Source organism: Sorex fumeus, unplaced genomic scaffold (genome assembly GCF_029834395.1).
Source record: "Sorex fumeus unplaced genomic scaffold, SorFum_2.1 ptg000007l, whole genome shotgun sequence".
In the NCBI taxonomy this organism is placed as follows: domain Eukaryota; kingdom Metazoa; phylum Chordata; class Mammalia; order Eulipotyphla; family Soricidae; genus Sorex; species Sorex fumeus.
This window is the reverse complement of record NW_026606064.1, coordinates 3,255,912-3,269,182: the sequence shown is the minus strand read 5'-3', so window position 1 is coordinate 3,269,182 and position 13,271 is coordinate 3,255,912. Positions and strand designations below refer to the sequence as shown.

At 53.1% G+C, this 13,271-nt stretch overlaps 1 protein-coding gene across 1 annotated transcript in view; it reads right to left on the bottom strand.

The window, feature by feature from the left end:
• SLC43A3 (solute carrier family 43 member 3) overlaps positions 1-1,787 on the bottom strand; it is a 33,256-nt gene extending 31,469 nt beyond the window's left edge. Inside the window, exons 1-2 of the mRNA XM_056132914.1 lie at positions 1,594-1,787; positions 1,099-1,228 (exon numbers count right to left, since the gene is read on the bottom strand). Of these exons, the coding sequence (XP_055988889.1) occupies positions 1,099-1,228; positions 1,594-1,777 (314 nt within the window). The 5' untranslated portion in view covers positions 1,778-1,787. The remainder of the gene's footprint in view (positions 1-1,098; positions 1,229-1,593) is intronic.
• Positions 1,788-13,271: the final 11,484 nt, after the last annotated feature.

Here is a 13,271-nt window from a genome sequence, read left to right as displayed (position 1 = left end):
GGAGAAGGGTTGGCATCTTGGGCGCGGCCCTTAGCTTGCAGGCCAGATATCCAAGGAGACAGCGTCCAAACAGAGTGGACAAGCTGCAGAGAGGCAGAAACCAAGTATTGGATAAACAGAATCAGAAGCAACGTGTTCTGTGGAGAACCAAAGGGGCATGCCCGGGAAGGAAGACAGAGGTTTTCTGAACATGCTAAGGCTAGAGACAGGAACGGAGCAAACGGACAGGAAGATTCAGGCGACCGAACTGGTGGGGCTCCTAGTCAGGAAACACCTAGACTCAAAATGAGGAACTTGCTTTTTCTCTCTGTTTCCAGCCGGCCCAGCCTGCAGAGCCCCTGCCGACAAACCCTCCCTCGTGTGCCATCAGAAAGGGACCTATCGACTGTCACCAGGCTGCTGCTTATCACGGGACCTGGCCGAGGAGACAGGGCCGCCATAGTGCCTGCGTGAGCAAGATCGAGTCTCTGACCCTCCTTTGACTCATCTGTCTAGGACCCCACCCAATTCCACCCACCGCAATTCTACCACGGGACACGCCCAGGAGATTTTACTAGCTTAACGCTTCATCCTGGGAGTAGAATAGAGGATGAGTAAGCCGGAGTGACCAGGCTATGAGATCTGACGTGACGATAAGGATTTCCCGCTGGGTGCAGGCAAAGCTTCGACTTGCGGCTTTGCTCATTTATTTCATAAGCAAGGGCTCCAGGCCCCGCCTTCGCGGGAACGAGGCCCCGGCTTCCCGCTCAATTCAGTGAGAAGCCACAGTCACATGGCGCAGAGGAAGGAGAGGGAGCAAAGAGAGCAGGGGTCCTATCCAGAGCCCTCAGCAGGGGCTGGAGCGATAGCACAGCGGGTAGGGCGTTTGCCTTGCACACAGGCTGGCCCGGGTTCAATTCCCAGCATCCCATATGGTCCCCCAATGCTGCCAGGAGTAATTCCTGAGTGCAGATCCAGGAGTAACCCCTGAGCACCGCTAGCTGGGGGGGGGGGGCGAGGGGGGAATGGAGGCCTAGGGCTGGGTGGTGGCTCCCAGGCCCTCTAACCTGCGTCTCCCTCCCAGCGAGGCTGCTGCAGCTGGAACCCAGGGTCACTCACATGGCTACGAGGCGGGCAGCCGTGGTGTGGAAACGGTCGAAGATGTAGCCGGTGGGGAAGGTCATGAAGTTGTTCATGAAGGAGGCCAGGGTGAAGATGAGCGAGAACCTCTCATCCTGGGCTTTGCAGTCTGGAAAAGAGAAAGGGAGATCTCAGGGACCACACACACACACATACACACACACACACACACACACACACGGCTCCCATCTCTCTTTTCTGCTAAGCAGGTGTTCCCTTGGCTCCCTTTAAAGCAGGCTAGTCCATTCTGGAAAGTTCACAGAGGAATGACGGGAGCTGGTATTTCCCTCCTCTGGCACCTCTGAGACCAAGGCGGCAGGAACACAGAGGGGGTTGCATCCGGACTCCCCCTTTCTTTTACCATACGCAGGTCTGTGGGATGGGCAGGTGTGAGGTGAGGGAATCTCTCCTAATCCTTCCCTGCCTCCAGGAAACCAGACCTGACCCTCCTAGGACCACCCTCCCGCTATTTACCAGCCGGGCCTGTGGCATTGTCCGCCAGCTGGGCACCCGATTCACAGAGCCCCTCGAAGTAATGCTCAGTCTTGAAGACGAACACCAGTGAGGCCCAGCCGAAGAGGACGCCCGCGAAGCCCAAGCACTCCAGCAGTCCGGTCAGCAGGGTGGCCACCCGCAGGGTCAGGCCCTGGCCAGGCATGGCCTGGGGTGGAGGCGATCCTTGCAGCACACACGAAGGTGGGGGTTGGGAGTGGGCCTCCGGAGCTGCCCACAGGCGCGCTAAGTGCTGACTCTGGAGAATCTGGGAAGTTCCTTCTGCTCAGGGAGCTCTCGCCGAGTCTGGGGAAAGGGGAAAAGGAAGACTGGGTGAAGAGCGAGTCACTGGAAACTATGAAATAAGGCAGTGGAGTGGGGGTGGGGTGGGGGGATGATATGCCAAGAGATCGTACAGCGGGTAGGGTACGGAGCTGGCCTTGCGTGCCACCGAGCAAGCATTCGATCCCCAATATTGTATCTAGTTTCCTGAGCCCCACCAGGAGTGACCGGTGATTGAGCTTAAGCCTCAAGCACAGCCAGGTGTGACTGGAAAAAGTCAAAAATAAGGCTGAGGAAGCTGGAGAGAGAACCAAGGGGGGGCGGGGGAGATAAGGCGCTTGTTTTGCACACACAGCCCAACCCAGGTTTGATCCCCAGCATCCCATAGGGTGTGGAGTGATTCCTGAGCGCAAAGCCAGGAGTAAGCCCTGAGCATAACCAGGTGTGCCCCACCCCCCAAAACCAAAACAAAACTAAATAATGCAGAGAGGCAAGTGCGTGGGGGGGAAAGGTGGTTCTTCATGGGTGGATGAAAGAACCAGTTGTTAGAAAACAACTGCTGACCCAGCCCTGAGCACCACCAAGTGTGGCCCCAAAATTAAATTTAAATTGGGGGCTGGAGTAACAGTACAGCAGGGAGGGAGGGCATTTGCCTTGCAGGCGGCTGATCCCCGGCATCCCATAAGATCCGAGCACTACCAGGAGTAATTCCTGAGTGCAGAGCCTGGAGTAACCCTTGAGCATCTCTTTATGTGACCCATAACCGTATAGACAGATATAATTTTTAATAAATTAATTTTTAATTTTAAAACAACCTCCAAGGGACTGGAGCAATATAGCACAGCGGGTAGGGCATTTGCCTTGCAGGCGGCCGACCTGTGTTCAATTCCCAGCATCCCATATGGTCCCCCAAGCACCTCCAGGAGTAATTCCTGAGTGCACGAGGCAGGAGTAACCCCTGAGCATCGTCCGGGGTGACCCCAAAAAGCAAAAATAAAATAAAATAAAATAAAAACAACCTCCAAGGCCACTAGCAGCAGCAGCACCCACAGCAGTGCAGGTGGGAGCATGGGGAACAGAGGCTGCCCCCTAAAACAGTTAACAGTTGTGAGCCCTGCCAGTTGTTGGCGGGAAGAGAGGACAGCGGGCAGGGCCAAGGCGCCACCGCGCGCTCTCTCTGTTCCTCTCTCTCTCTCTCCTCTACAGGTTCTCGCAAACGGCCTGGCAGAGTTTGAGTCTCTTGACTAACAACAAACTAAAGCTCCAGGGAAAAGTCACCAACTTGCAAGGTCACCGGCTCGTGAGTTCCCGGGGAGAGGGGGGGCGGGCAGTGGAATGCCCCAAATGCCCCGACTCGCGCGCGGTGGTCGGGACCCCACTGGGGGACTCCCACGCCCTCACCCCCCTCCCAGCGCGCCCCGCCACGTCTCTCCGGGGGGCGCCGCACCCCTCCTACCCCACCGCCCAGCTCGGGTGACCCCCCCCCACCCCCCCGCGCGCCTACCCGCCGCCTGCACGCCCGGCGCCAGCCCAGAGTCGCGCGTCCGGCCCGCGCCACCGCCGCCGCCGCCGCCGTCGGTGCTGCCGCTGCCCGGAAGGGCCCGCGCGGGGACGGCGCCCGGGGAGGGCTTCCACCCCGCTTCCCATCACTTCCTTCTCTGTGGCCCGCCCCGCGGCCCCCCCACCCCCCGCGCCCCGCGGCCTCCCCGCCCGCCCCGCGCCAGCCGGGCGCTTTGTACTTCTCCCCGCTGCCCGCGCCGCTCTCCGCCTCCGCTCACTTTGCAAACAACTTGGTGTCCCCGGAGTGGACCAGCCTGGAGTGCCAGCCCTGGAGTGCGCCCGGACCATCCCGGAGTCGCAGCACGCGCGCACACCACACAGGCGCGCACACACAGTGCAACACGTGCGCACACAACTAGGTGCACCCACAACCGGCGTGCACTCAGCCGAGGCGCGCATACGACACAGGCGCGCACACAACACTGCTCATGCATTCAACTGCAGCTGTGCCCGCACAACATGCGTGCACACAGCATAGATACCACGCGCATGCAACCCTATGTAGGTGCACATGATGTGCGCACGCTTAACACAAAGCACGCATACCCAACACGCCTTCACTCAACCCAGGCATGCACACACAACATGCGTGCACACAACATGTGTGTACACAACATAGGTCCACACACAACACGCACGGGTACATGTGTGCACAGAACACACAGGCCTACCCAACACAGGCACACACACACACACGCACACACACACATACACACAAGGCACACGGTCCACGCACAAAACCCATGTAAGCACACAGCACGTGCACACTCGCACAACACACGGACGCACAGGAACACAGAATGCTCATGAGCAGGAAACAGACGCATGTGTACGCACACGCACACCACACCCATGCACACACCCTAAGGCGTGCACGGTACCTTGACTACGGGGGTGGTACCTTGACTACGGGGGTGGACACAGAACGTTTTTTCCCCACGTGCACAGATGCTCCTGGGACCGCTTCAAATCCCAGGTGCAGAAGCAGCCGGGGGCAGCTCAGCTTTTCAGAAAACCGTTTCTTGGGAGGGGCAACAGCCTTTCCAACCACTAGCCCAGGACCCCTTTGATTGCTCCCTGCCTCACCCCCAGCCCAGGTTTTGAAAGCGTCATCCCTGCCAGGCTGCCCTCTCCAGCCTGCGCTGATTAAGTATTCATTCACGGCTTCACGGCTCCATTTTTTATTAATCAAAGACACAGATAATTGCCCCCTCCAAGCTTGACAGCATGCATCCGCAGGACACAGCCAGCCCCACCAGCTGTGTGGCTCTCGCTCCAGCCCAAAGTAAGAAAGCGGAGGGTGTCCTGGGCCTCTGACCACTTCCTCCACGCGCTGGGTCTGGTGGTCTGGAAAGTTAGGACCCAGGCTAAAGCACTTGCCTGACAAGCAGTCAGCCTGGGTTCAATCCGTCCCAGGAGCATCCCCAGGGATTACCTCAAGCACAGAGCTGCACGTAGCCCCCCAAGCCCTGCCGGGTGTGATGGAGCCTCTAGGATCCCTTCCGGGTGCCCCTTACCCTGCAGGGGCCCAGGGATAGAGATCTTCCAAACCTACCCTTCTTCAAGAGGCAAAAAAAAAAAAAAAAAGAGGATGCAACAGTGAGAGTCAGGACAATGGGAGGCCTGAAGAAGAAGACTTCGTCAATCAAGAAAAAGAAAGCAAGTTCCCTCCCCTTAGTGGCTGGGGAGGATGAGTGCTTCCAGGTCCACACCCAAGCGACTCATAGGTTACATAACCCTAGGACAAGCTTTTGGCTGCCATACCTGGAGAATGAGGATGACAGTAAGTAACCCTGGCGACAGTAAACAGTAACCAGATTGCAGATAATACTGGATTCTCCAGTTTCCAGGTATGGTATGCAGACAAGAGTAACCTGCCCAGGGTCGCTCTGTGACCCTGTCTGCCCAACTCTCCAACCTAACCCGCCCCCCATCTTATGAACGGGGATTCGGACGTTGGAGTAGACCCACATTTTCTTAAAAGATGAATTGAGGGCTGGAGTGATAGCACAGCAGGTAGGGCATTTGTCTTGTACGCAGCCTACCCAGGTTCGAATCCATATGGTCCCCCGAGCATCTCCAGGAGTAATTCCTGAGTGCAGAGCCAGGAGTAACCCCTGTGCATTGCCGGGTGTAACCCAAAAAGAAAAAGAAAAAAGATGGATTGAGTGGCAGGAGGGAGGCCTAAGAAAATACAGCTGCCTCAAAGGCCCACTATTTTCCTGCAAGATGCAAAGACATGGAAATTAATTCATGCCCTCTCTCTGACTCTGGCTTAGTTTTTTGGTCTCTGGAGGACTCAGGGCGGGAGGGGGAAATCAGTAAGGTGGAAGCAGTCAGGAAGGAGCAGAGAACGTCAAAGCAGAGAGAGAGAGAGAGAGAGAGTGAGAGAGAGAGAGATGGGAGAACGTAAAAATGTAAATTTTCAGGAGCAGAAGGCCTGGGTTCCCAGGTTCTCTGTGCATGTGGGACCAAAGTGCAAACTCTGGAGACGGCTCACCCAGGGCTCTGAGCACCGTGCTGGCCCTCTCTCTCCTGTGTCTCTGTGCCCCCAACACCCCCACACACACCCCGTACCCAGACACCCACACCCATGTCTACAGAAGGCACTGGGAATGGGACCGTCTTGTGGAACAGTTGGGACTGGTGATTAGAATATTCACTGAACGCTTCCATTCGATTCGAGCTGCCACAGCTCGCAGAGGCAGACGCGACCAGGATCACTCTGGGACCTCGTCTGGTGCGGCTTAAGGGGCATCCTCAGGGAGAAGCACATGCCTCATCAGACCTGACAGGTGACAGTGCATACCCTCATCCCTCTGTTCCTTCTCTCTTCACATTTTTTCTACCTCACCCCCATGTGGTTTTTCTGTTTGTTTTTTTTATGAACTAACTTCTTCAGCAAATAAAGAGGCTCCTTCCCTGTCTGTTGCAGGACATTCCTGTGTGGTATAATTTGGTAGATTATTTCGTGGGGAAAGACATCGGGGAGGGACACAGTTTCCTGAAAAGGTGATTACTGTTAGTTAATACGGAGAAACTGTGAGCATACCCAAATATACCCCAAACTGTGATAGGAATGTTCTGGTTTGGGATATAGGGGGTTGAGACTGGGGCAGAGGTAGGGGTACAGAGGTGGGGAAGTGGGGTGGGCGGGGGAGAGAGAACTGTGGCAGGTTCACTTGGCTTCATACCCCATGTGAGGGTTTATCGAGAAGAGAATCAGTGCCATCCTTCAAGGAGAACCTTTTCTTTTCTTTCTTTCTTTTTTTTTTATGTAGGAGAACTGCTATTTATTCAGCCATCGATTAAGCTGTTTGAATTGGGCATGAATTCCACATTCCTTTTTTTTAATTGAATCACCGTGAGATACAGTTACAAAGCTTTTATATTTGAGTTTCAGTCATACAATGATCGAACAAACACCCATCCCTCCACCAGTGTACATTTTCCACCACCAATGTCTCCAGTATCCCTACCCCATCCTCCCATCCCACCCCTCTCCCTGCCTCTATGGCAGACAATTTCCCCCATACTCTGTCTCTACTTTTGGGCATTATGGTTTGCAATACAGATACTGAGGGACCATCAAGTTTGGTTCTTTATCTACTTTCAGCACACATCTCCCATCCCGAGCGATTTTTCCAACCAGCATTGACTTAGTGATCCCTTCTCTATTCCAGTTGCCTTCTCCCCCTTGAGAACACCACCATGTCCCCAGAATATCCGCCCCCCCCACCCACCCCACCCAGTCCTCACCCTGCCTCCATGGCAGGCAATTTCCCAAATACTCCAAGGAGAAGCTTTTCTATCTAGTTGGCGAGACAAAACAACAACAAAAGGCTTCTGGAATGCAAGAACAACCCACCAAAGCAGAAGCCATTCAGAGACAGGGAGCCTTGGCAGGGCAAGAACATTCTGGAAACAGCGAAGAGCAGAGAGAGGCAAGGGAAGAGGCCAGGGTGCCGTGACCGGCTAAGTAAAGGTGGTTGGACTTGAGCCCATGTCAATCAATCAAGTCCTATTGATCCCCACTCTGAATCCCTCTCCCCTTCCATCATGACTAGTGCCTGCTTCAGACACGCCGCCTCCTGCCCCGGCATTACCTGCTTCCAAACCACTGGCAGGTTGATCCTGCAGAGGCAGTGCCCGTGGTTCTCCTTGGATGATACCACTTACCTGCTCAGAACAGAACCCTTCAGTGGCCAGATCCCCGGGGAGGCCAGCCACAGGACAGCTTCGCTTTGGGCAGCAGAATGAGCAGAGATCAGATCTCAGGCGTCCCAACCCTATTCGGGTGCCCGAGAGGCTCTTTCTCCCACTTCCCTGGAGGTCTGCATGTCCAGGCTCTGCCCTGTGGGATGATGGCCAGGGACTGCGGAGGTGAGTTCATTTTTTCAGGACACGGAAGAAGGCTTTGCCAAACAGGGTAGCGTGGATGGACCGCGCAGAGCCACCCCCAGGCCGAAGCTCTGGCTGCAATTCCACCAGTTACCTGCCTGGGCAACCCTCGCATCTGGACAGATCTCTTTGGGGTGTCCTCCAAATACTTAAGCCAGGACCACCCCTGCCCCAGGTCCTCTCTCCAGTGCACGCTCTTTCTTGCCTCTACCCCCTACTTAGATAAAATGTAAGCCACCAGTTTAAGGAATTTTCATTTTTGCTAATCCTAATGAACTTTTCTGTCCTCTTAAGACCTGGGCCCAGGGGCTGAAGCAATAGCACAGCGGGTAGGACATTTGCCTTGCATGCGGCCGACCTGGGTTCGATTCCCAGCATCCCATATGGTCCCCCAGCACCACCAGGAGTGATTCCTGAGTGCAGAGCCAGGAGTAGCCCCTGTGCATCGCCGGGTGTGACCCAAAGAGAAGAAAGAAAAAAAAAGATCTGGGCCCAGCACCATCCAAATGTTTGGTTCTCCCCCTGGAAAGAGGTTTGAAGAGCTAGAAAACAAAACGGAAATGAAAACATTTTCTCTTTTATTTCAATGTGTGTGTGTGTGTGTGTGTGAGAGAGAGAGAGAGACAGAGAGACAGAGACAGAGACAGAGACACAGAGACAGAGACACAGAGACAGAGACACAGAGACAGAGACACAGAGAGAGAGAGAGAGAAAATGTGTGTGTGTGTGTGTGTGTGTGTGGAAGAGAGTGTATGTGTGCGAGAGAGTGTGTGTGTGAGAGTGTGTGTGCGTGTGTGGCAGAGAGAGAGAGAGAGAGAGAGAAAGAGAGAGAGAGAGAGAATACGAAGAAAAGAAAAAGCCAGCTGATTGCAAGCCAATTACTGATTTTACTGGGCCCTCTGAGCTTCCATGCCTTCATCTATCTTGCTTCATACAGGATATGGATTGTTGTGTGAATTAAAGAGAATGTAAGGAAGTTCCCCAATTAGTATAGTAACCAGTTAATATACGGAGCTGGCCCTTAGACAATGCTGAGTTAGGGATGCTAAGTGCCCTGCAGTTGAAAAATGCAGAGGCACATATAATTTGATTCACCAAAAACTTAAGTACAGTTATTTTTTTACTAGCCATGCAGGGGGATTGGTTTAGGACACACACACACAAACACACACACACACACACACACACACACACACATACACACACATACCATATCAAAGTCTGAAGGGTCAACTAAGTCCTTGATCCTTCATTCTCTGTCTCGCCTGGTTCTACATGCACAGAGTCAGCCAACTCTCCTGGGGCTGGTTGAATCTGTGAATGCAGAAAACACTGGAAGAAAATATACTTTTTTTTTTCTTTCTATTTTTTGACCATGCCCAGCAAGGCTCAGGAGTTACTCCTGACTCTTTTCACAGGAATCACTTCTGGAAGTGCTCAGGGATGCCAGGGATTTATTTATTTATTTATTTATTTGCTTTTTGGGTCATGCCCGGCGATGCTCAGGTCACACCCAGCGATGCTCAGGGGTTCTTCCTGGCTCTAGCACTCAGGAATTACTCCTGGCAGTGCTTGGGGGACCATATAAGATTCTGGGAATCGAACCCAGGTCGGCCACGTGCAAGGGAAATGCCCTACTCGTTGTGCTATTGCTCCAGCCCCAATGCCAGGGATTTAAACCACATCAGTCTCATACAAGGCAAGGGCACTCCCTGCTGTACTATGGCTCCAGCCCAGGAAAGAAATTCTTGTGTAAGTGGCCTGTGTAGTGCTCTGACCAATGTGGTAGCTGTCATTGTTGATAAAAAAATTATTGAATTTTGCACAAATGCTGCCCAAGCCCATGTGCTGCTTGTGCCCATGCGGCTGAGCACATGTGTCGTCCGTATCTCCCCTTTTGAGATAAATATGTACTTTCATGCTGGGATGTGTTTAGGGGCTCTCTCCACTCTTGGAGAAGCCTGCGTTCTCTCTTGAGCATGTTACTCTCTCTCTCTCTTTCTCTCTCTCTCTCTCTCTCTCTCTCTCTCTCTCTCTCTCTCTCTCTCCCTCACTCTCTCCCCCTCCACACCTTCAAAAGCCCTTCAAATAAAATCTGTTTTCCTTTGAAAAATTATTGAATTATAATAAAAGGGGCTAGAGAAATGATACAGTGGACAGAACTCTTGCCTTGCACCTGGCTGACCCAAGTATAATCCCTGATCTGACCCCATATGGTCCCCCTGGAGTCCTGCCAGGAGTGATTCCTAAACCCAGGAGTAAGCCCTGAGCACTCCCTGGATATCGGGGCGCTCTCTGGAGATTAGTGTGTCATTAGCATCCATGATGTGGACCAACAGAGGTCCCCAAGGACTAAGCAACCCTTGATGTCTCCAGTAGTGCAAGGCAGGACTGATGCTCTGACCGTGATGGATATCTCTTAGGGGGCATACCTAGCAGTGCTGGGGGATACCAGGGCTACACCTATCGGGGCTTAGGGGTCTCTGAGGTGGCAGGGATAGAACTCAGAACCTCACACAAGCAAGTATGTGTTCTGCCACTGGAGCCGGAAGCCTGGCCTCAGCCAGCATTCTTCACCAGTCCCCCACTCTGCCTCCCTCTGGGGAGCTCCCCCAAGTGCTGATGGATTAGCTCCCTACAGAGATGTCTCTGAACCTCAATCATTTACAATTTTAGAATTCCAGGAGCACGAAGCTGCTTTCGTGGCCGCACGACCTCTCACGATGCTCATAATAAGCCATAGAAAATAAATTATCAGGGGCTGGAGCAATAGCACAAGCAGGTAGGACGTTTGCCTTGCACGCGGCCGACCTGGGTTCGATCCCCAGCATCACATCTGGTCTCCTGAGTACCACCAGGAGTATTCCTGAGTGCATGAGCCAGGAGTAACCCCTGTGCCTCCTTGGGTGTGACCCAAAATTCAAAAGAAAAGAAAAGAAAAGAAAATTAGTTATCTAGCAACTGCTTATGACAGGCCAGCTTGAATGGTGGTGGGAAAACTCTAAATAATGGTGGTGGGAAGGTGTCATGGCGGTAGCATTAGTGTTGAAATGCTGAAGATAATCATTAATGTGAACAACCTTATGAAAATAAAATATTTAAATTTTTTTATAAATTTTTAAATTTAAAAAAAATAGCACAGCGGTAGAGCGTTTGCCTTGTGTGCAGCCAGCCCAGCCAAGCCGGGTTCGATTCCTCCGCCCCTCTCGGAGAGCCTGGCAAGCTACCGAGAGTATTCAATATGCCAAACACAGTAACAGGAAGTCTCACAATGGAGACGTTACTGGGTTCACTGGAGCAAATCGATGAACGGGAGGACAGTTCACAGTTCACAATTAAAAAAATATTTTTTAAACGGACACGTGCTCTGGAATTGAGGAGACAGCACTCAGAGGTCAGTACTAGGAAATAGGCAGGTGCCCATTTCAGAAGGCGACCTCGGCCAAATGAGGAGGACACTTTGGCTGTAGAAGGAGGAGAAGGGAACCGTTTCCAGTGTCTGGTGCTGGAAGCAGGGGTGTCTGGGAAAGATGGTGTAAAGAAGGGAAGCCTGGACTCCACCCTGCATCCCTGCTTGGGATGCTGGGGTGATGCAGGGCAGACAGAGGCCTAGGTCACCCCAGTGAGGCCAGGTGGATCCACTCTCTCCTTGGAGCTCTGGTTCCTGCCTCTGTGAGCCGGACCTTCCTGGACACCCGGACTCCAGGGGCTGAGTAGGGATGAGCAGGGAACTGTGGAGGCTGCGAAGGGGCAGCTTGGGGCCTGTCCCTCACTCTTCCCTATGCAGAACTGGAGCCCTGTGCTGCCTTGTGAGGGGTGGGGGTGGGGCCTGTGCTTGGAAGCTGACACGGCCTGACAGTGACTCGGAAACCACGGAAGTTCTCGAGGCTGATGGGTTCTTATAGATCGGACCAGCAGCTCCCCGCGGGCTGTGAAACCGCAGGACAGGCTGTGCCCGCCATCCAGGAAAGAGGCCCGTGCCGCAGAGAGCTTGGTGCCCTCGGCGTCCTAAAGCAAACAGACTCAGCCCTCCGCTCCCCGGGGGATGCAGTCAGCTCAGCTGTCCTTTCCTAGAATTCTCAATGAAAGCCTCATTACAGAAATGGAGAGCGGCTGCCAGTGTCCCTGGGGCCGCTAACAAGGGTGGCCCGGGGGCAGAGCGGAGTGCAGTAATTATGTATATAATCTTTTTTTATTTTATGTTATGTTTTTACTTTCTGGGTCACACCCCGAAATGCTCAGGGGTAACTCCTGGCTCTGCACTCAGGAATTACTCCTGGAGGTGCTCAGGGGACCATATGGGATGGAACGGAGGTTGGCAGCGTGCAAGGCAAACGCCCTACCCGCTGTATTATCACTCCTGCCCCTGTATATAATCATTTTATCCTCGCAGACATCCCCACCGGTGACTACTGTCTTTGGTTTGGGTTTGGTTGAGGTCTGGGTTTGGCTTCGGGGGGAGGAGGGGGACCACATTCGGTGGTCCTCAGGGTTTACTCCTGGATCTGCACTCAAGGATCCCGCCGGGTGCAAGGCAAGCACCTTACCCACTGTGCCATCTCTCTACGGTGTGACTACTGTCTTAGGGCCACTTTAAAAATGAGAAATTGGGCTGGAGCAATAGCACAGCAGGTAGGGCATTTGCCTTGCACGTGGTTGACCTGGGTTTGATTCCCAGCATCCCATATGGTCCCCTGAGCACCGCCAGGAGTAATTCCTGAGTGCATGAGCCAGGAGTAACCCCTGTGCATCACCGGGTATGACCCAAAAAAGCAAAAAAAAACAAAAAAAAAACAAAAACAAAAATGAGAAATAGCAAACTTAGTCCTATACTAAGGTTGGGAACTTTCCTTCCCTTTCCCTTCTACCTTCCAATAAATGTTGAGAGAGAGAGAGAGAGAGAGAGAGAGAGAGAGAGAGAGAGAGAGAGACCTAGGGCTGGAGGAAGAGTTTAAGCAGAAGAGGTCCTAGGTTAGATCCCTGACATGCCCCACCTCCCCAAACACCAGTGGGGGTGGCCGTCTGAATCCCCTGAGCACTGCTAAGTTGGTCCCTATTTAAAAAAAAAAAATAGAAAGAGATTCAGCGAGGTAGTACCAAGGTCAAGGCATTTGTCTTGCACACGGCCCACTCTAGTTCAATCCCGAGCAACTCCAGGAATGGTCCCTGAACACAGAGCCAGGAGGAAGCCCTGAGCACTGACCAATGTGCCCCCCCCCCAAAAAAAATAAAATAAAACACCAAACAATTAAAGGAATGAATGAATAATAAAATCACGTTCACGACCATCCTGTTGTTCATCTATTGCCTCGAGCAGGCCCCAGTAACGTCTCCTTCGTCCTAGCCCTGAGATTTTTTAAAAAGTGCCACATTCAAGGCTCTTTCAGGGTTAGGAGAATGAGACCCATCATTGTTAC